This window comes from Erythrolamprus reginae, chromosome 2 (genome assembly GCF_031021105.1).
Source record: "Erythrolamprus reginae isolate rEryReg1 chromosome 2, rEryReg1.hap1, whole genome shotgun sequence".
NCBI lineage: Eukaryota > Metazoa > Chordata > Lepidosauria > Squamata > Dipsadidae > Erythrolamprus > Erythrolamprus reginae.
In genome coordinates, this window is record NC_091951.1 from 25852836 (window position 1) to 25872354 (window position 19519).

The following is a 19519-nucleotide window of genomic DNA, read 5'->3' on the forward strand; positions in this document are numbered from 1 at the left end:
CCTAGGCCTTTACTATTTTATGCATGGCATGTCTGTATGTATGATTGGTTTTTATATACAGTGATCTCTCGATTAGCGCGGGGGTTACGTTCCAAGACCTCCCGCGCTAATCGATTTCCGCGTTATAGTGGTGCGGAAGTAAAAAACACCATCTACGCATGCGCGCCATTTTTTTCATGGCCGCACATGCGCAGATGGTGGAGTTTGCGTGTGGGCGGCGGGGAAGACCAAGGGAAGGTTCCTTCAGCCGCCCAACAGCTGATCTGCTCTGCAGCGCGGAAGCAGCGAGGAGCCGAAGATGGGGTAAAGGCAAAGGGGAAACCCCATCTTCGGCTCCTCGCTGCTGCCGCGCTGCGGAGCGGATCAGGTGTTGGGCGGCTGAAGGAACCTTCCCTTGGTCTTCCCGCCACCCAGGCAAAGGGGAAACCCCAAGATCGCTTGCCGCTTGCCGCTTGCCGTATTGCAGCTTGGAGCCTTGCTTCGCCTCCTTCGCTGCAATACGGCAAGCGGCAAGCGATCTTGGGGTTTCCCCTTTGCCTGGGCGGCGCTGGGGCCATGCGGAGCCGCTCATCTAGGGGGGCGTGGACCGGCAAGGTGCCCTCCGCTCTCTCTCTTTCTCTCCCTGTTACCGGTGTGGTATAAGAGAGAGAAAGAAAGAGAAAGGAGGGCGACTTGCCAGTCCACGCCCCCCTGGATGAGTGGCCCCGCATGGCCCCAGCGCCGGACTTCGCCGTTGCCTCCGCCCTTGTTCGGCTCTGCAGCTGAGAGGCCACGTCCACCCCCCTCCTCGGTGTCCCCGGCACCCAGCGTCCCCACGCCGCCTCCACCTCCCGGTAATGCGCCCGACCTCTGCCTCTCTCTTTCTCTGCCTCTCTCTTTCTCTCTCATATACCACGCTGGCAACAGGGAGAGAAAGAGAGAGAGAACTTATTTTTTAATTAATATTTTTTGAAAAACCGCGTTGCAGCGTTTCGCGCTAATCGAGACCGTGCTAATCGAGGGATCACTGTAATGGGTTTTTAACTGTTTTTAGTATTGGATTTTGTTATATACTGTTTTATTGCTGTTGTTAGGCGTCCCGAGTCTGCGGAGAGGGGCGGCATACAAATCCAATCAATAAATAAATGTATATTTTATATTTTGTATGTTGGTTTGTTTTAAATAAACAATAAATAAAAATCAAAAATAAGATAAATTCAGGGCTCAGAACATACTAAATTTGGTAAGCTAAGAAGCATCACATTTCACTAGGCTAAAGTGACCAGAGGAGCGGGACAGTCACACACTTTATGATAATTTGTCCCTTTGAAAATGTCCTGCTGTTTTTCCTCCCAACCAGCCCTCTTGAGAAGAGGCTTGCGGGAGGGGATTCTGGGCTTTCCGCTGATGCCTCGCCCTCTCCGCCCCTAACCCAGCTTGGCAGGAGGTCTCTGCGGGGAGGAAGAAAGAGCGAGAGGGCCCACTGAGGTAAAGGGGCGCCGCGGCGGGGACGGTGAGGCGCGCACTTGCTGAGGGGAGACGGTGTCATTGGCAAAGCTTCTGTTGCCTCGGTGCTTCTGGAGGCAGCGGCCAGCCCAAGGACGCAGTCTGTCCGGGCACCTCAGGATCCGCCGAGTGGGAAGCACAGTGTTGCTTTCCCTCACCTCGGAGCTGGCGGAGCCTCCCTGAATGCGGTTGGGGGCATCCTGAGGCGGGGTCTTCCCCTCGCCCCCCCCCCGTTTGCCCCCTGCCCTAGGAGCCCTCGTTTTGCTGAAGGAGCAGGTGGGGGGGAGCCGGGAGCGTCTGGGAGGAAGGAGCCTCCCGCTTAGGGCCTGGTCCGAAGGGGGAAAAGTGTGTGTGTGGAGGGAGGCCCGACCAGGCTTCCTTTGCGTCTCTTCCAAGAGCCGGAGGAGGCTGGGTTCATGGTGGGGGGAAGGCCCTTATGGAGAATGACGAGGGAGGGGAGAAGAGTGAGGAAGAAAGAGTGAGAAGGAGGGAAGGAGGGAGGGAGGGAGAGAAAGAAATAGGGAGAGAGAGAAAAAGAGGAAGAGAAAGAAAGAGCGAGGGGATGGAAATAGAGAGGAAAGGAGGGAGGAAGAGAGGAAAAAGATTAAGGAAGAAAGAAAAAGAAAGAGAGAGACAAAGATAAATAGAAAGGGAGAAAGAGAGAGGGGGGAGGTAGGAGGGAGAGAGAGTGAAAGAGAGAAAGAAAGATGAAGGAAGAGAGAGGAGGGAGGGAGAGACAAAGGGAGGGAGGAAGAGAGTGAGAGAATAAAAGAAAGAGAAAATTTTCTGGTCACTTGCAAAGGTCAGTTGCTAGAAGTGGAAAACGATTTGATAGAATTTATACAGTGAGAACATCTTGCAAACGCCTTAGATAGAGACGGGGCAAGAGTGTTCTTCCTGCTGTCAGGAGATGGCAGTCAGAAAGGCAGCATCAGTGCCAAAAAGGTGAGGAGTTAAAACCATCGAGTACTGAATTGCTAGAAAAGACCCGAGGAGAGAAAAAACGCAGAGCTTCCTCTTCCGGAAGACTCATGGGAGAAAGAGGGCCTGTAGAGCGGCTTTTGTGCTCTCCCGAGGATCGAAGCAGCAGCTGGAAGGTGAGTTGAGGGCAGGTGGGAGGAAAGTCCGAGAGCAAGTCAGGCTGTTTGTTTTTCCTCCACGGCCTGGAAGCAGAGAAGCAACTGGGATGAAGCATGTCAGCTTCTGCTGCTGCAGGTTCCCTCCTGCTGAAATTTAAGCCCGCTGGTACTGCACGCTGTGAAACTGGGGGCTGCAATTTTCTTCTGGTGGGAAGAATGAAAATGCCTCTTTCAAGTTAAGGTTGATTCTTTGGGAATGGCTTCCCTCCAGAGGTTGTAGCTGCTCCATCACTGGGGCTTTGTGAGACAGATGGAAGGGACCTTGCGGGTTTTCTATTCCGACGCCCTGCAGGAGACCCAATACCATTTCAGACAATTGATTAATTGTTCTCAGCATCAAGAAAAATTCTCCTTAGTTCTGGGCTACTGTTGATTGTTCACAATGGTAGGACTTCAAGATCCATGTCACAGTTACTGCTATTGAGTCAGGTTCTACCTATTCTGTACATTGCCATTTGCTTTTTTGTGACTAAGTGTACAACCTCTTTTCTTTTCTCTACTGAATTTCATTTTGTTGGAAACGGCCCAGTGTTCAAATCTATCAAGATTCTTCTGTATCTTGAGTTTGTCTTTTGGGGTGTTGGTTATTCCTGCCAGTTTAGTGTTGTCTCCAAATTGTCGTCTGGGAGTTGGGTGGAATATAATTCCAAATGAGCTGAGTTCCCATTCTAGTCATTTACTGAGATTCTTTATGAAAATATTGAAGAATACTGAGAATAACATAGAGTCTCCATAGATGTAGTTCCATTGACTAGTGGTTGAATATGGTTTGTCAGCCAGTTACAAATCCATTGGATGGTGATCATATCCATACCACATTTTCTTCATTTACCAAGTCGTATTTATCAAATGCCTTTCTGAAATGCCAGTATACTTTGTCCATAGCATTTTGCTAGTCTACTTAATTTAGACACTTTCTAAGAAGGAAATAAGTTTTGTTTGACATGATCTTTTTTCAACAAATCCATGTTGGCTTCTGGTTCTAAGTTTGCTTGGTTCTAGATGTTTGCAGATCTGTTGCTTGGTTATCTTATTCAGGATCTTAATAATAACACAGAGTTGGAAGGGACCTTGGAGGTCTTCTAGTCCAACCCCCCTGCTTAAGCAGGGAACCCTACACTACTTCAGACAGATGATTATCCAACATCTGCTTAAAAACTTCCAATGTTGGGGCATTCACAACTTCTGGAGGCAAGCTGTTCCACTGTTCAACCATTCTGACTGTCAGGAAATTTCTCCTTAGTTCTAAGTTACTTCTCTCTTTGTTTATTTTCCTCCCATTGCTTCTTGTTCTACCCTCAGGTGCTTTGGAGAATAGGTTGACTCCTTCTTTGTGGCAACTCCTGAGATACTGGAACACTGTTATCATGTCTCCCCTGGTCCTTGTTTTCATTTAACTAGCCATGCCCAGTCCCTGCAACTGTTCTTCATATGTTTTAGACTCCAGTCCCCTAATCATCTTTGTTGCTCTTCTGTGTACTTTTTCTAGAGTCTCAGAATCCTTTTTGCATCTTGGTGACCAAACTTAATGCAGTATTCAGGATTCGTTGCAGTGTGGCCTTATTAAGGCCTTATAAAATGATATTAACACTTCACGTGATCTTGATTGTATCTTTCTGTTTATGCAGCCTAGAACTGTGTTGGCTTTTTTGACAGCTGCTGTACATTGCTGGCTCATATTTAATTGGTTGTCCTCTAGGACTCCAGGATCCCTCTCAGAGTTACTACTGTTGAGCAATGTACCATGTATACTGTACCTGTGCAATTTTTATTTCTTGCCTCAATGTAGAACCTTACATTTTTCAACATTGAATTTCATTTTATTAGATAGCGCACATCTCCGAGGACTCGGGGCGGCTCACAACATGTACAGAAAACAAGAATCAATAATAGCAATCCAATTAATACATTATAAAACAGTCTTTAAAATTCTGATTAAAAAAGAAGAACCATCAATATCATTCATTCGACAATCAGACTAAGGCATTTATTGGTCTGGGGGGAAGATCTAAGGAACCCCAGGCCTGGCGGCAGAGATGAGTTCTTCTGGAAGGTGAGGAGGATGGGGGCAGTGCGAATCTCTGGAGGGAGCTGATTCCAAAGCGCCAGGGCCCCCACAGAGAAGGCTCTTCTCCTAGGTCCCGCCAGCTGACATTGTTTTGTCGACGGGACCCTAAGGAGATCAACTCTATGGGACCTCAACGGTTGCTGGGATTTGTGCGGCAGAAGGCGGTCTCGGAGATAGTCTAGTCCTATGCATGCAGGGTTTTATAGGTCATAACTAACACTTTGAATTGTGTCCGGAAACAGATTGGTAGCCAGTGCAGTCCGCGGAGTGATAGTGAGATGTGGGCCTTTCTTGGAAAGCCCAGACTGCTCGCACGGCTGCATTTTGGGCAAGTTGAAGTTTGCAAACACTCTTCAAAGGTAGTCCCATTTTGCACCCATCTTCTGCAGTGTTGGCTATTCCTGCCAGTTTGGTGTCATAGAAACATAGAAGATTGACAGCAGAAAAGACCTCATGGTCCATCTAGTCTGCCCTTATACTATTTATCTACGGAGAGGGGCGGCATACAAATCTAATAAATAAATAAATAAATAAATATTTCCTGTATTTTATTTTAGGATGAATATATGTTTATCCCAGGCATGTTTAAATTCAGTTACTGTGGATTTACCAACCACGTCTGCTGGAAGTTTGTTCCAAGGATCTACTACTCTTTCAGTAAAATAATATTTTCTCATTTTAATACTTTCGTATTAAAAACACTTCCCTCCTGGACCTTATTTAACCTGTTAACATATTTAAATGTTTCTATCATGTCCCCCCTTTTCTTTCTGTCTTCCAGACTATACAGATTGAGTTCATTAAGTCTTTCCTGATAAGTTTTATGCTAAAGACCTTCCACCATTCTTGTAGCTCATCTTTGGACCCGTTCAATTTTGTCAATGTCTTTTTGTAGATGAGTTCTCCAGAACTGAACACAGTATTCCAAATGTGGTCTCACCAGCGCTCTATATAGTGGAATCACAATCTCCCCCTTCCTGCTTGTTATACCTCTAGTTATGCAGCCAAGCATTCTACTTGCTTTTCCTACTGCCTGACCGCACTGTTCACCCATTTTGAGACTGTCAGAAATCACTACCCCTAAATCCTTCTCTTCTGAAGTTTTTGCTAACACAGAACTGCCAATACAATACTCAGATTGAGGATTCCTTTTCCCCCAGTGCATTATTTTAGATTTGGAAACATTAAACTGCAGTTTCCATTGGTTTGACCATTTATCTAGTAAAGCTAAATCATTTGCCATATTACATACGCCTCCAGGAATATCAACCCTATTGCACACTTTAGAGTCATCGGCAAATAGGCAAACCTTCCCTACCAAACCTTCCCCTATGTCGCTCACAAACATATTAAAAAGAATAGGACCCAGAACAGACCCTTGTGGCACACCGCTTGTAACCTGTCTCTGCTCAGAATACTCGCCATTGACAACAACTCTCTGATGTCTACGCTTCAGCCAGCTGCAAATCTACTGAACTATCCTGGGATTAAGTCCAATCTTCACTAATCAGCTCTTTATGTGAAACCCTATAGCATCCTAGCCAAATGGCAGTCCACTTTCCTCTTTAAAATGTCCAGAGTATTGGAGTTCACAACATCCACTGGTAGCTTGTTCCACTGGTTGATCGTTCTGACCGTCAGGAAGTTCTTCCTTATTTCCAGGTTGAATCTCTCCTTGGTCAACTTCCAGCCGTTGTTCCTCGTCCGGCCCTCCGGTGCCCTGGAGAATAAAGTGAAACCCTCCTCTCTGTGGCAACCCCTCGTATACCTGTAGACTGCTATCATGTCTGCTCTGGCCCTCCTTTTCTCTAGGCTATCCATGCCCAGTTCCTGCAGTCTCTCTTCGTAAGTCTTGGTTTCTAGACCCCTGATCATTTTGGTTGCTCTTTTCTGCACCTTCTCCAGAGTTTTTTTTTTTTTTAATTTTTTTTATTATTTTTCATAAAATAGACATACAGACATACAAACATTAAACATAGAATGGGGATGTATTTCCCCGCTTCTTTTGAAAGTATACATTCAAATAGAAAAAAGAATACATAATCAAACATTTGTTAAATGTTAAAAAATCTAGTAAAAAATTTTCAAATCTTAAATGCAATGTTAGTACGGTATAGGTAAAAATTCTTAATATGTTGTTTATGTGTAATATATTCATCTAATCAAACATTTAAACAAATCTCAGTTACTAAACATGCATAAAACAAAATTCTTAATATGTTGCATATAAGTAAACTGTTATATCAAAATCATCTACAAATACATTTGAACTAATATTGATATTGTTATTACCTAAATAAAAACAGATCTATCTCTTATTTTTTCTTATCTAACCATCTATATACATTATTCCATGTTTCATAAAATTTGGTATCTTCTTGATCGTTTAATCGTCTTGTCATCATATCCATTTCGGCGCAGTCTAATATTTTAGCTATAACTTCTTCTTTCTTGGGGATTTCCTCCCCCTTCCAGTTTTGCGCATATATTATTCTAGCCGCAGTTAATATGTGTATGATTAAATAAAGAGTTTCTTTCTTATAAGTCTGATTGGTAATTCCTAATAAGTAAAATTCCGGGGTATTATCTATATCATGCTTTAATATTTCTTTTAATATCTTCTCAATCATCTTCCAATAAATTTTAGCTTTACCACATGTCCACCATTGATGGTAATAAGTTCCTATATCTTTCTTGCATTTCCAACATAGTGGGGATGTTTTAGGAAACATTTTTGCTATCCTGTTTGGTGGGAGGTGCCATCTATAAAACATTTTAATTTGGTTTTCTTTTAATGAAACTGACTTGGTCATTTTCCAATTATTAATCCAAACTTTTTCCCAAGTATCTATATCTATTTCCTTACCTATATTTCTGCACCATCTTATCATAGTATCTTTTAAAGTCAGCTCTATATTTTTGTGAGCGATAAGAAATTTATATATTTTCCCTATCATTTTTACTGAATTGGTAATAATTAAATTACTTAGCAGATTCTTACTTTTATTAAAAATGTAAAGAGTTATATCCTTCTGGTATCTGGATCGGATCTGGGCATATTGCCACCAGTCTAATATTATTCCTTCTTCTTGTAATTTATTCCTAGGTTTTAACTTCATCTGGTCATTTAAAAGTTCTTTATATCTATAAAATATTTTCGTGTCTTTTATAGACTTTGGATGTGTTATTGCTTCTAGGGGGGCTATCCATTCTGGAACATTTAAGAAGTGATTTTTCTTTATGTCTTTCCAAACTTCTAATAAATACTTCCTTAATGTGTGTCTTTTAAAATATGAGTGATTTTTTTCGCTGCCATACCATATAAATGCATGCCAACCCAACATGAGATCATGTCCTTCTAAATTCAATATTCTTTTATTCTCTAAAGTTATCCAATCTTTAATCCATGTTAAGGCGGCGGCCTGGTAATATAATTTCCAGTTTGGAAGACCAAATCCTCCTCTTTCTTTAGTGTCTTCTAAACAGTTTATTTTTATCCTTGCTTTTTTCCCTTGCCATATAAATTTTTTAACTAAATTTGTCAAAGTTCTAAAAAAAGTTCCCCCTGGATTTATTGGAATTACCTGAAAAAGAAATAAAACCTTAGGCAAAATATTCATCTTAATTGTAGCAATTCTTCCTAAAAATGATATTTTCAGGTTATTCCACGTTTCTAAATCTTTTTTAATTTCTGATAATAATTTTATGTAGTTATCATTTTTTAATGTTATTGTTTTCGCTGTTAAATTTATTCCTAAATATTTTACTTTCTTTACGGTTTTTATTCCAGAAATATTTTCTAATTTAGTTTCTTGTATTTTATTCATATTTTTAGTTAAGAAAGAAGTTTTGCTTTTATTTATCTTTAAACCTGCTACCTTTCCGTATTGTTCAATAGTTTGCAATAAAGAAGGAACTATCCTGGGATTAAGTCCAATCTTCACTAATCAGCTCTTTATGTGAAATCCTATAGCATCCTAGCCAAATGGCAGTCCACTTTCCTCTTTAAAATGTCCAGAGTATTGGAGTTCACAACGTCCACTGGTAGGTTGTTCCACTGATTGATCGTTCTGACCGTCAGGAAGTTCTTCCTTATTTCCAGGTTGAATCTCTCCTTGGTCAACTTCCAGCCGTTGTTCCTCGTCCGGCCCTCCGGTGCCCTGGAGAATAAAGTGAAACCCTCCTCTCTGTGGCAACCCCTCGTATACCTGTAGACTGCTATCATGTCTGCTCTGGCCCTCCTTTTCTCTAGGCTATCCATGCCCAGTTCCTGCAGTCTCTCTTCGTAAGTCTTGGTTTCTAGACCCCTGATCATTTTGGTTGCTCTTTTCTGCACCTTCTCCAGAGTTTCAATGTCTTTTTTGAAGTGTGGTGACCAGAACTGAACACAGTACTCCAGGTGTGGTCTGGCCAGGGCGTAATAGAGTGGTATTAAGTCTTTCCTGGTCTTGGAGTGTATTCCCCTGTTGATGCAGCTTGGGATTGTATTGGCTTTTTTGGCTGCTGCTGCACATTGTTGGCTCATGTTTAGTTGATTATCCACCTCGGTTATGAGTCCTTCTTTCCATTTATTGTATTTGGCTTTTTTTTCTTTTACGTTGTCTATGAGGTCCTTGTTTAGCCATGCTGGTTTCATTTTCGTTTTTCTGCTTTTGTTTTTCATGGGGATAGAATTGTTTTGGGCCTCAATGATAGTGTTTTTTAGGGCTTCCCAGGCTTCCTGTGTGGATTTACTCTTTTGAAGTTCCTTCCAGGGTTTATTTTTCAGGTTCGCTCTGAGCTTTTTAAAGTCCGCTTTTCTGAAGTCTGGGACTGTAATGGAGTTGGGTTTTGGTTATGACCTATAAAGCCCTACATTGCATCAGACCAGAATACCTTCGGGACCGCCTTCTGCCGCACAAATCCCAGCGACCAATTAGGTCCCACAGAGTTGGCCTCCTCCGGGTTCCGTCGACCAAACAGTGCCATCTGGCGGGACCCAGGGGAAGAGCCTTCTCTCTGATCAACTCCCCGCAGAGATTAGGTCTGCCCCCACCATCCTTGCCCTTTGCAAACCTCTAAAAACCCACCTATGTTGCCAGGCTTGGGGAAATTGACATACCCCTAGCTGTTCCATTTCATTTTTGGTTTGTTTGGATTGTATCACTGTTTTATAATGGGCTTTTTATTATTGTTTTTCATATTAGATTTGTAATTCTGTATTATTTGTTGTGAGTCGCTCCGAGTCTTTGGAGAGGGGTGGCATACAAGTCTAATAAATTATTGTTATTATTAATTATTATTACTTTTCACATCATCTCTAACAACTTTATAAACAAAGTTCTACTTTTCTTTGTATCTTGCAGACAAAGAGGATGGCAATAAGAGCACTCTGGACAATTGTAAATAAGAACCAACATTGAAAAGGGAAGAAGATCAAGCGAAAAGTCAAAATATTTCCATTTCTTTCAGAAAACCATACAATTCTCCTCCTGCTCCTCCAGCAGCTGTTAGACAAGAGAGAAAATCAAGAAAGATTTCAAGCTCAAATAAGCATTATGAAGAACTGAAGGTTACATGAAAAGCCAAAGGAGATTGTTTTTCAATCAGCAAAAAAGGGAAATATCTGGAAGTCAGTGGGGAGGAAAAGGCCAATAGTAAAGTCACTTAGAGCAGACAGGAATGCAGCCCTCTCCCTGTGAGGAATAAAACGGCTTGAATGAAAGCACCACTAAACAAGGCATTGTCCATATTTCTGGTGGCCTCAGCTGTGGAAAAGTGACTTAAATTTGCCTATTGTCCAAAAAGAAGAGATTTCAAATCAGAGCTGTTTATGAAACGAGGAGCTAGACAAGGAGAAAAGCCATACACACTATCTCAATGTAGCAAAAACTGCCTTGTGATTCATGGAAGCAACCACACAAGAGGGAAGCCACAAAAGTGCTCCCAATGTGCTAAGTCCTTTAGTGAGCGTGGGAACATGTTGGTACACCAGAAGACACACATGAGGGAGAAAACATATGACAGTGCAAATTGTGTAAATGTTTCATTAGAAATTCTTAGGTCAGGTCTGTGAGAAAGGTTTCAAAGAGAGAATTCCTGTCTGGTGAAGCAAGGAAGAGTCGCAAAGAAGAGAAAACATTTGAATGTGCTGACTGTAAAATATTCTGCCACAATTTCAGTCATGAAACATCAGAGTATTCACAAAGGAGAGAAATTCTTTCAATGTTCTGACTGCGGGAAAGATTTTAGTCAGAGTTTCAAACTGGTGAGACACCAGAGGACTCACAGAGGAGAGAAACCCTTTGAATGTCCTAAATGTGGGAAACGTTTTAGTTATAATTCCAGGCTGGTGACACACCAGAGGACTCACACAGGAGAGAAACCCTTTGAATGTCCTGTCTGTGGGAAAACTTTTAGTCATAGTTCCAGCCTGCTGAAACACAAGAGGACTCACACAGGAGAGAAACCCTTTGAATGTCCTGTCTGTGGGAAAAGTTTTAGTCAGAGTTCCCACCTGCTGAAACACAAGAGGACTCACACAGGAGAGAAACCCTTTGAATGTCCTGACTGTGGGAAAAGTTTTAGTCATAATTCATACTTGCTTGAACACCAGAGGACTCACACAGGAGAGAAACCCTTTGAATGTCCTGTCTGTGGGAAAGGTTTTAGTCACAGTTCCAGCCTGGTTGTACACCAGAGGACTCACACAGGAGAGAAACCCTTTGAATGTCCTGATTGTGGGAATTGTTATGGTCAGAATTCCGACCTGCTGATACACCAGAGGACTCACACAGGAGAGAAACCGTTTGAATGTCCTGACTGTGGGAAATGTTTTAGTCATAATTCCAACCTGGTGCAACACAAAAGGTCTCACACAGGAGAAAAACCCTTTGAATGTCCTGACTGTGGGAAAAGTTTTAGTCATAATTCCAGCCTGGTGCAACACAAGAGGACTCACACAGGAGAGAAACCCTTTGAATGTCCTGACTGTGGGAAATGTTTTAGTCACAATTCCAGCCTGGTGATACACCAGAGGACTCACACTGGAGAGAAATCCTTCGAATGTCCTGACTGTGGGAAATGTTTTAGTCACAATTCCAGCCTGGTGAAACACAAGAGGACTCACACAGGAGAGAAACCCTTTGAATGTCCTTACTGTGAGAAAGGTTTTAGTGATCGTTCCAGCCTGGTCAATCACAAGAGGACTCACACAGGAGAGAAACCCTTTGAATGTCTTGACTGTGGGAAAAGCTTTAGTCAGAGTGCCAACCTGGTAAAACACCAGAAGACTCACACAGGAGAAAAACCCTTTGAATGTCCTGACTGTGGGAAAAGTTTTAGTCATAATTCCATCCTGGTGAAACACAAGAGGACTCACACAGGAGAGAAACCCTTCGAATGTCCTGACTGTGGGAAATGTTTTAGTCACAATTCCAGCCTGGTGAAACACAAGAGGACTCACACAGGAGAGAAACCCTTTGAATGTCCTGACTGTGGGAAAGGTTTTAGTGATAATTCCAGCCTGGTGAAACACAAGAGGACTCACACAGGAGAGAAACCCTTTGAATGTCCTGACTGTGGGAAAAGTTTTAGTCAGAATTCCAGCCTAGTGCAACACCAGAGGACTCACACAGGAGAGAAACCCTTTAAATGTCTTGACTGTGGGAAAGGTTTTAGTAATAGTTCCAGACTGGGACAACACAAGCGGACTCACACGGGAGAGAAACCCTTTGAATGTCCTGACTGTGGGAAAATTTTTAGTGAGAATTCCAGCCTGGTGAAACACAAGAGGACTCACACAGGAGAGAAACCCTTTGAATGTCCTGACTGTGGGAAAAGTTTTAGTGAGAATTCCAGCCTGGTGAAACACAAGAGGACTCACACAGGAGAGAAACCCTTTGAATGTCCTGACTGTGGGAAAAGTTTTAGTGAGAATTCCAGCCTGGTGAAACACAAGAGGACTCACACGGGAGAGAAACCCTTTGAATGTCCTGACTGTGGGAAAAGTTTTAGTGAGAATTCCAGCCTGGTGCAACACCAGAGGACTCACACAGGAGAGAAACCCTTTAAATGTCTTGAGTGTGAGAAAGGTTTTAGTAATAGTTCCAACCTGGGACAACACATGCGGACTCACACAGGAGAGAAACCCTTTGAATGTCCTGATTGTGGGAAACATTTTAGTGAGAATTCCAGCCTGGTGAAACACAAGAGGACTCACACAGGAGAGAAACCCTTTGAATGTCCTGTCTGTGGGAAAAGTTTTAGTTGGAGTTCTAACCTGGTGAGACATCAGATGACTCACACAGGAGAGAAACCGTTTGAATATCCTGATTGTGGGAAACGTTTTAGTGATAATTCCAGCCTGGTGAAACACAAGAGGACTCATACAGGAGAGAAACCATTTGAATGTCGTGTGGGAAAGGTTTTAGTGATAGTTCCAGCCATTTGAAATATCAAAGGACTCACACAAGACAGAAACCCTTAAATATCCTCTATTGTGGGAAAGGTTTTAGTCATAATTCCAGCCTGTTGAGACTCTAGTGGTGTCACATAGGAGGGAAACCCTTAGAAAGACCTGACTGTGAGAATGTGGAAGCTGGGCTATGCTTTGATATCTGTATTTTCATTTTATACTGCAATTCTTGCCAGGATTATGCTCTTTTTGATATATGACCTTTGTCCTACATATATCTGCTATAAACTTGACATTTTCTAACTGCCGACAACAGGGCAAAACTTTTTGCCTTCACACTTGTGTTTCTTCTATGCTAACCACGAAATGTACTCAGGAAGGGAACATGGCTTTGATAGGGCAGAGATAGATCTGACACCTGCTCTCAAGGCACATAGCTTCTGCAGGAACCCACATACTAACCGCAGGTTCCTTCTTGTTGTACATTCTGCACCTTCTACATAGTAAAACTCTTTCTTTACTTTCTGTATAAGGAAACGTTGACAACTAGTATCTGATTGGCTGATACTGTGTGTTTTTTGTACTCCTTTGGAAATGTATAAAGAGCCCTGAAAAGCAATCCACGTTGTTCAGACATTGCTTTTATATCTTCTGAACCTGACGCATGCACCAAATAAACCTGGCAATCTCAATCTTCTCGTGGTCTCTGCTCCCTTATTGGCAACAAGTCGTTCTTGTTCTGCTACATTTTCTGGCGACCACGAAGGGACCAGACGGGACTTTGGATCCCTCTGGACGCCCACCTCAGTGGCGTCTGCCCCAGGTGTGAAAGAGGAACAGTCCAGGCGCCATCGGAAATCTTTCTCCGAGGACCTTCCTGTTGACACCGGGGCAGCCACGCTGACGGTTTGCGATCCAAGAACCATTCCTGAGAGGAAACGAGAGACCAGGACATCTGTTCGCCAGCCTGGAAGAGTAACCGAGTCGCCAAGATAAAAGGCAAGTCCTCAGGCAAGTCCTCAGTTATAGGCACTTTTTAGAGACTGGTAGGAGTCTATCTCTCCCTATGTAGAGGGACAGAGGCGAGGACTGATCACCCTCGTTTTGGCTCGTTCTTCATTAAGTGGCTCATAAGGTGGGAGGCCCGTGCTTTTGAGAGAAAAAGCTGTGTGTGTGATTGCCTACCGCGGTTCCCACAGGCGGCTGTGAGCTCCAGGACCTTGGGCCGGTAGAGATTGTGTGCAGTGAATAAAAATCATTTTGTGTCTCAAGGGAAGGACCCCTTACCTCCCTTGTATACTCCCTCCCCTTTTCTGTCTGGTGCCCCAGGTGGAAGATGGGAGGTAAACCAAGTGTGCCCAAGACCCCCCTTGAGTGTGTAATGAAACATTTCAACCAGGTTTATAATAATCAAACACAAGAGTATGGTATAAAATGACCTTTGTACATCAGAATGGCCCTCTTTTAACTTAGGATGGCCCGATATAGGAACCTTCAATATTCCCACTATATTGTTCATAGACTTGTATTTGATCCTGCCTTGGGTCATCCTGACCAAGAGCCATACATTGATGTTTGGTTGAAACTAGCTCGAAATCCACCCCCATGGGTCACCAAATGTAGGACCAAACAATGTAAAGTCCTGGCCGTGGTCCCCATTCCTTCAGGGGCCACGCTCAGGAGAAGGACCCCTAGGAGAGGGGGAGGTAACTCATCCCCTCCCTGGCAGCCCAGAGAAGTGCACATTGTTCCATCTCCCATGCCAAAAGGGTCAGAGGACCCAACCAACCCCCTGTATTGTCCAGTTGCCCGGAGGAGGTGTCCCAGCCCCCGCCATATGTCCTTTTGCCCTATGGCCAGACACAATCATCCCTACAGGACTCCTCCACCGCAGGGACTGGGGGGGTGGTCCTTCTTGAAACCCGCCTCCGCTTGAGGGAACCACCGCTCCCCCACCCGCAGCTTTGGGTGTGGGACTAGGATCCCCTGTTCTCCAAATAGACCCTAATGAAGCCACCGCTGACAGGTTTGCCCGAAAATATGCTTATGCCCAACTGCCTCTCAATTGGTGTGGCTCTTGTGTCCTGGGTGTCATTCGCCCTGGTTTATTCTTGCTCCCCATGAAACAAAGGCAGGTTCTTGGGGTGCCTGTATATGATGAAATTGGCAATGTCCACTTTAAAAGATCCCTCATTAGCGACCTTAAGATTGGGAACTGGAAGGATGATGAATGGCCCCCCGAGCGTATCATAAAGGTTTATGGTCCGGCCACCTGGGCCGAGGATGGTACCTTTGTTTACCACACCCCCATTTATATGCTTAACTATCTCATCCGCCTTCAGGCAGTGGTGGAAATTGTCACTAACGAGATGGTCTGTGGTCTTGCCCACTTGGCCTCGGAGAGTGTTAGGTCATGCACTTATATCATGCAAAACAGGCTGGCTTTGGACTATCTTTTGGCCAAGGAAGGGTGTGTGTGTGTAAAGTTTAATTTGTCTAATTGCTGCATCAAGATTGATAATAGTGGGGAGGTCATTAAGGAAATCACCGATCGCATGGTCAAGATTGCACATGTTCCAGTGCAGACTTGGAAAGGTTTGGACCTCTCCCATGCCCTTGCCGCCTTCCTTCTTTTCCCGGTATCGAATATATTGTGGCTTGTGTTGTTTTTCTGGTGGCTGGCTGTGTTATTGTCCCCTGTGTGCTTCCTCTTTTTATGAAACTTTTTTATAGCACTGTTTCGCTGGTGGTGGACAAAAAGTCCTCCGAGAAGATTTTGACTCTGTGGCACCTGCAACTGCTTAACAACCGCAGGGGCGGAAATGTGGAAGGGGAACTCAGGACCCCGATAATGAGGACCCAATATATGAAGTTCTCCTGCCGCTCCAGCCCCAGACCCTCCAACACCTTCAACCCCCTTCCAGTAACATGGTTGAAACCCCATCCGAATAAACTTTATTTCGGTTGGAGTTCCAAGAGGGGGGAAATGTGGAAGCTGGGCTATGCCTTGATATCTGTATTTTCATTTTATACTGCAATTCTTGCCAGGATTATGCTCTTTTTGATATATGACCTTTGTCCTACATATATCTGCTATAAACTTGACATTTTCTAAGTGCCGACAACAGTGTTCCCTCTAATTTTTTTTGGGGGGGGCGAAAAGTATAGTGTCTGAGCGGCAGTCCCTTTGGGACTGGGCGGCACAGAAATAATAAATAAACGAACAAAGAAACAAACAAATAAAAAACCCACCCTGTTTTGCCTCAGAGAATTTCAAAATAAAATACTGTACTGTGTGTCTATAACAGTGAGCTCATAATAGGGCAACTCTGTCAATATCAAAATGCCACTTAAATAGTTGAGCTAGTTTCAAACTAGATTTTGATTTTCTTTCGCTCTTCCTTACTCCCATTCTTTTTCTTTCTCTTTTCCTTCCTCTCTTTTTTCTATCTGTTTCTCTCTCTTCCTCTCTTCCTCTCTCCTTCCTTCTCACTCTTTCCCTCTCGGCTTCTGGGCAGGTTTGAAAAACTCTGAGTTGATGATGATTTTTAAGTGAGCAATTGCTCACTGCTCAGCTTAGTTTAAGTTTAAGTTTAATCAGATTTGTATGCCGCCCCTCTCCGCGGACTCGGGGCGGCTCACAGCAATAGCAATACAATGTAAGACAAATCCAATATTTAAATTAATTTAAAAAACACCACAAGTTAAAAACCAATCATACACACTAGCGTACCATGCATAAATTTTAAAGCCTAGGGGGAAGGAACATGTCAATTCCCCCATGCCTGACGACAGAGGTGGGTTTTAAGGAGCTTACGAAAGGCTAGGAGGGTGGGGGCAACTCTGATATCTGGGGGGAGTTGGTTCCAAAGGGTCGGGGCCGCCACAGAGAAGGCTCTTCCCCTGGGTCCTATGGCCGACAACAGGGCAAAACTTTTTGCCTTCACACTTGTGTTTCCTCTATGCTAACCACGAAATGTACTCAGGAAGGGAACATGGCTTTGATAAGGCAGAGATAGATCTGACACCTCCTCTCAAGGCACATAGCTTCTGCAGGAACCCACATACTAACTGCAAGTTCCTTCTTGTTGTACATTCTGCACCATCTACATAGTAAAACTCTTTCTTTACTTTCTGTATAAGGAAACTTTGACAACTAGTATCTGATTGGCTGATACTGTGTGTTTTTTGTACTCCTTTGGAAATGTATAAAGAGCCCTGAAAAGCAATCCACGTTGTTCAGACATTGCTTTTATATCTTCTGAACCTGATGCATGCACCAAATAAACCTGGCAATCTCAATCTTCTCGTGGTCTCTGCTCTCTTATTGGCAACAAGTCGTTCTTGTTCTGCTACAAGAAGAGTTTTAGTGGTAATTCTAACCTGGTGCAAAAGCAGAGGGCTCACACGGGAGAGAAACCCTTTGAATGTCCTGACTGTGGGAAATGTTTTAGGGATAATTCCAACCTGGTGAGACACCAGAAGTCTAATACAGGAGATAAACTCTTTGAATGTCCTGATTGTTGGATTGTCGCATCCCTTGTATCCTGGACATAAACGGTTTCAACTCCTACCCTCAAAATGTAAAACAAATAATTCCCTCAACACTATCAAAGTATTTACTAACTCTGCACTACTATTACTACTAGTTTTTTCTCATCATTCCTATCACCCGTTTCCTCCCACCAGTGATTGTATGACTAACTTGTTGCTTCTATCCTTAAGGTTTTTATTAATATTGATTGTTTCCTCATTGCTTATTTGATCCCTATAATCATTGTGTTGTACCTCATGATTCTTGACATATATATATATATATATATATATATATATATATATATATATATATATATATATATATGTGTGTAGATTGTTCTGAGTTCGGGTTTTGCCCTGTGTAATGTTTTGCATGTTTATGCGACGTTTCGGTGAAATCACATCCACCATCATCAGGCTGAAGTTTCCAAGCTTCGTGCTGTTGTAAAATGGAAATGTAAAATTTTACAACAGCACGAAGCTTGGAAACTTCACAAGCTTCGTGTTGTTGTAAAATGGAATGTTTGCAACTGTCATTTCTTCCTAGTATATAGTGTGGGGGTGGAGATTGGGTTTGAATGTAGCAAATAGATTGGGTGATTATGTTTTAGTGATCTGATTGGTTGGTGTAATCATAATTATTAGAAGGATTGACATGGTGATTTTTATGAAGTGTTTTTTGTTTAAGGCTGGTTTTCAAATTTCAAAATTCCAAAATCATAATTATTAGAAGGATTGACATGGTGATTTTTATGAATTGTTTTTTTTGTTTAAGGCTGGTTTCCAAATTTCTGGTAGGCGGGATGTGTCATCTCTTTTATTTATGCAAAGGGGGCTCCTCTCAATTTCTATGGCTTCCAGAGCAATTCTTCTATATAAATTCTCTGTTTTGTGAAGTAATTTAGTTTTTTCAAAGTCAATTTCGTGCCCTGTTTTTTTAATGTGCTGGACAAGGGAGGAAGTCTTTTCTTCTTTTTTAACTGCATTCACATGTTCTGCAATGCGTTGGCTCACTCTTCGGTTGGTTTGTCCAATGTATGTGGCTGCACATGTTTTGCAAGGGATTTCATAGATTCCTTGGTATTCCAATTGGATTTTATCTTTGGGGCTCCTTAGGATATTAGATATTTTTTGGTTAGTGCAAAATGAAGTTTTGATGTTATGTTTGTGCAGAATTTTACTAATTTTGTCTGTGGTGCCCTTGATGTAAGGGAGGATGGTGGTACCATTGTCCTGTTCTTGATCTTGTTTTTTTGGGGGGGTGTCTCTTTTTTGATTAAGTTTGTGATTGTTTTCCCTTCGAATCCATTAGAAATTAATACATCTTTGAGTTTGTTCAATTCAGTTTTTAAGTGCTCATGGTCAGCTAAGCGTTTGGTTCTGGTGATGAGAGTTTTGGCCACTGAGGTGATTTGTGCGGGGTGGTGGTGTGAGTGTGCATTTAGATAACGGTTGGTATGGGTTTTCTTTTGGTAGATAGTGTGTCCTAGGCTGCCGTTGGTTTTTTTTATAGACCAGTACATCTAGAAAGGGAAGTTGATCATTGATTTCTGTTTCCATAGTAAACTGTATTTTGGGGTGTAGGCTGTTAAGATGTGTGAGGAAATTGTCTAGTTTTTCCTTACCATGTGGCCAAATTACAAAGGTATCATCAACATATCTCAGCCAGAGTTTAGGTTTGTATTTGGATTGCTCTAATGCATTATTTTCGAAATATTCCATATAGAGGTTGGCGATGACCGGTGAGAGAGGTGATCCCATGGGGGCTCCCTCTATCTGTTTATATCTTTGTTCGTTATAGATGAAGTATGTATTGGTCAGGCAGTGGTTGGTAAGGTCTAGGACAGTGATGGGCAACCTTTTGAGCTTGGTGTGTCAAAATTTGCCAAAAACCCG

General features: G+C 42.9%; 1 protein-coding gene across 1 annotated transcript in view; it reads left to right on the top strand.

The window, feature by feature from the left end:
- The first annotated feature begins 2199 nt into the window (after positions 1–2199).
- The window catches only part of LOC139159265 (zinc finger protein 850-like), a 31369-nt gene continuing 14049 nt past the window's right edge, over positions 2200–19519 (top strand). The window contains exons 1-6 of the mRNA XM_070736599.1: positions 2200–2582; positions 10038–13122; positions 13816–14062; positions 14417–14430; positions 15821–16010; positions 17426–17629. Of these exons, the coding sequence (XP_070592700.1) occupies positions 10856–13122; positions 13816–14062; positions 14417–14430; positions 15821–16010; positions 17426–17629 (2922 nt within the window). The 5' untranslated portion in view covers positions 2200–2582; positions 10038–10855. The remainder of the gene's footprint in view (positions 2583–10037; positions 13123–13815; positions 14063–14416; positions 14431–15820; positions 16011–17425; positions 17630–19519) is intronic.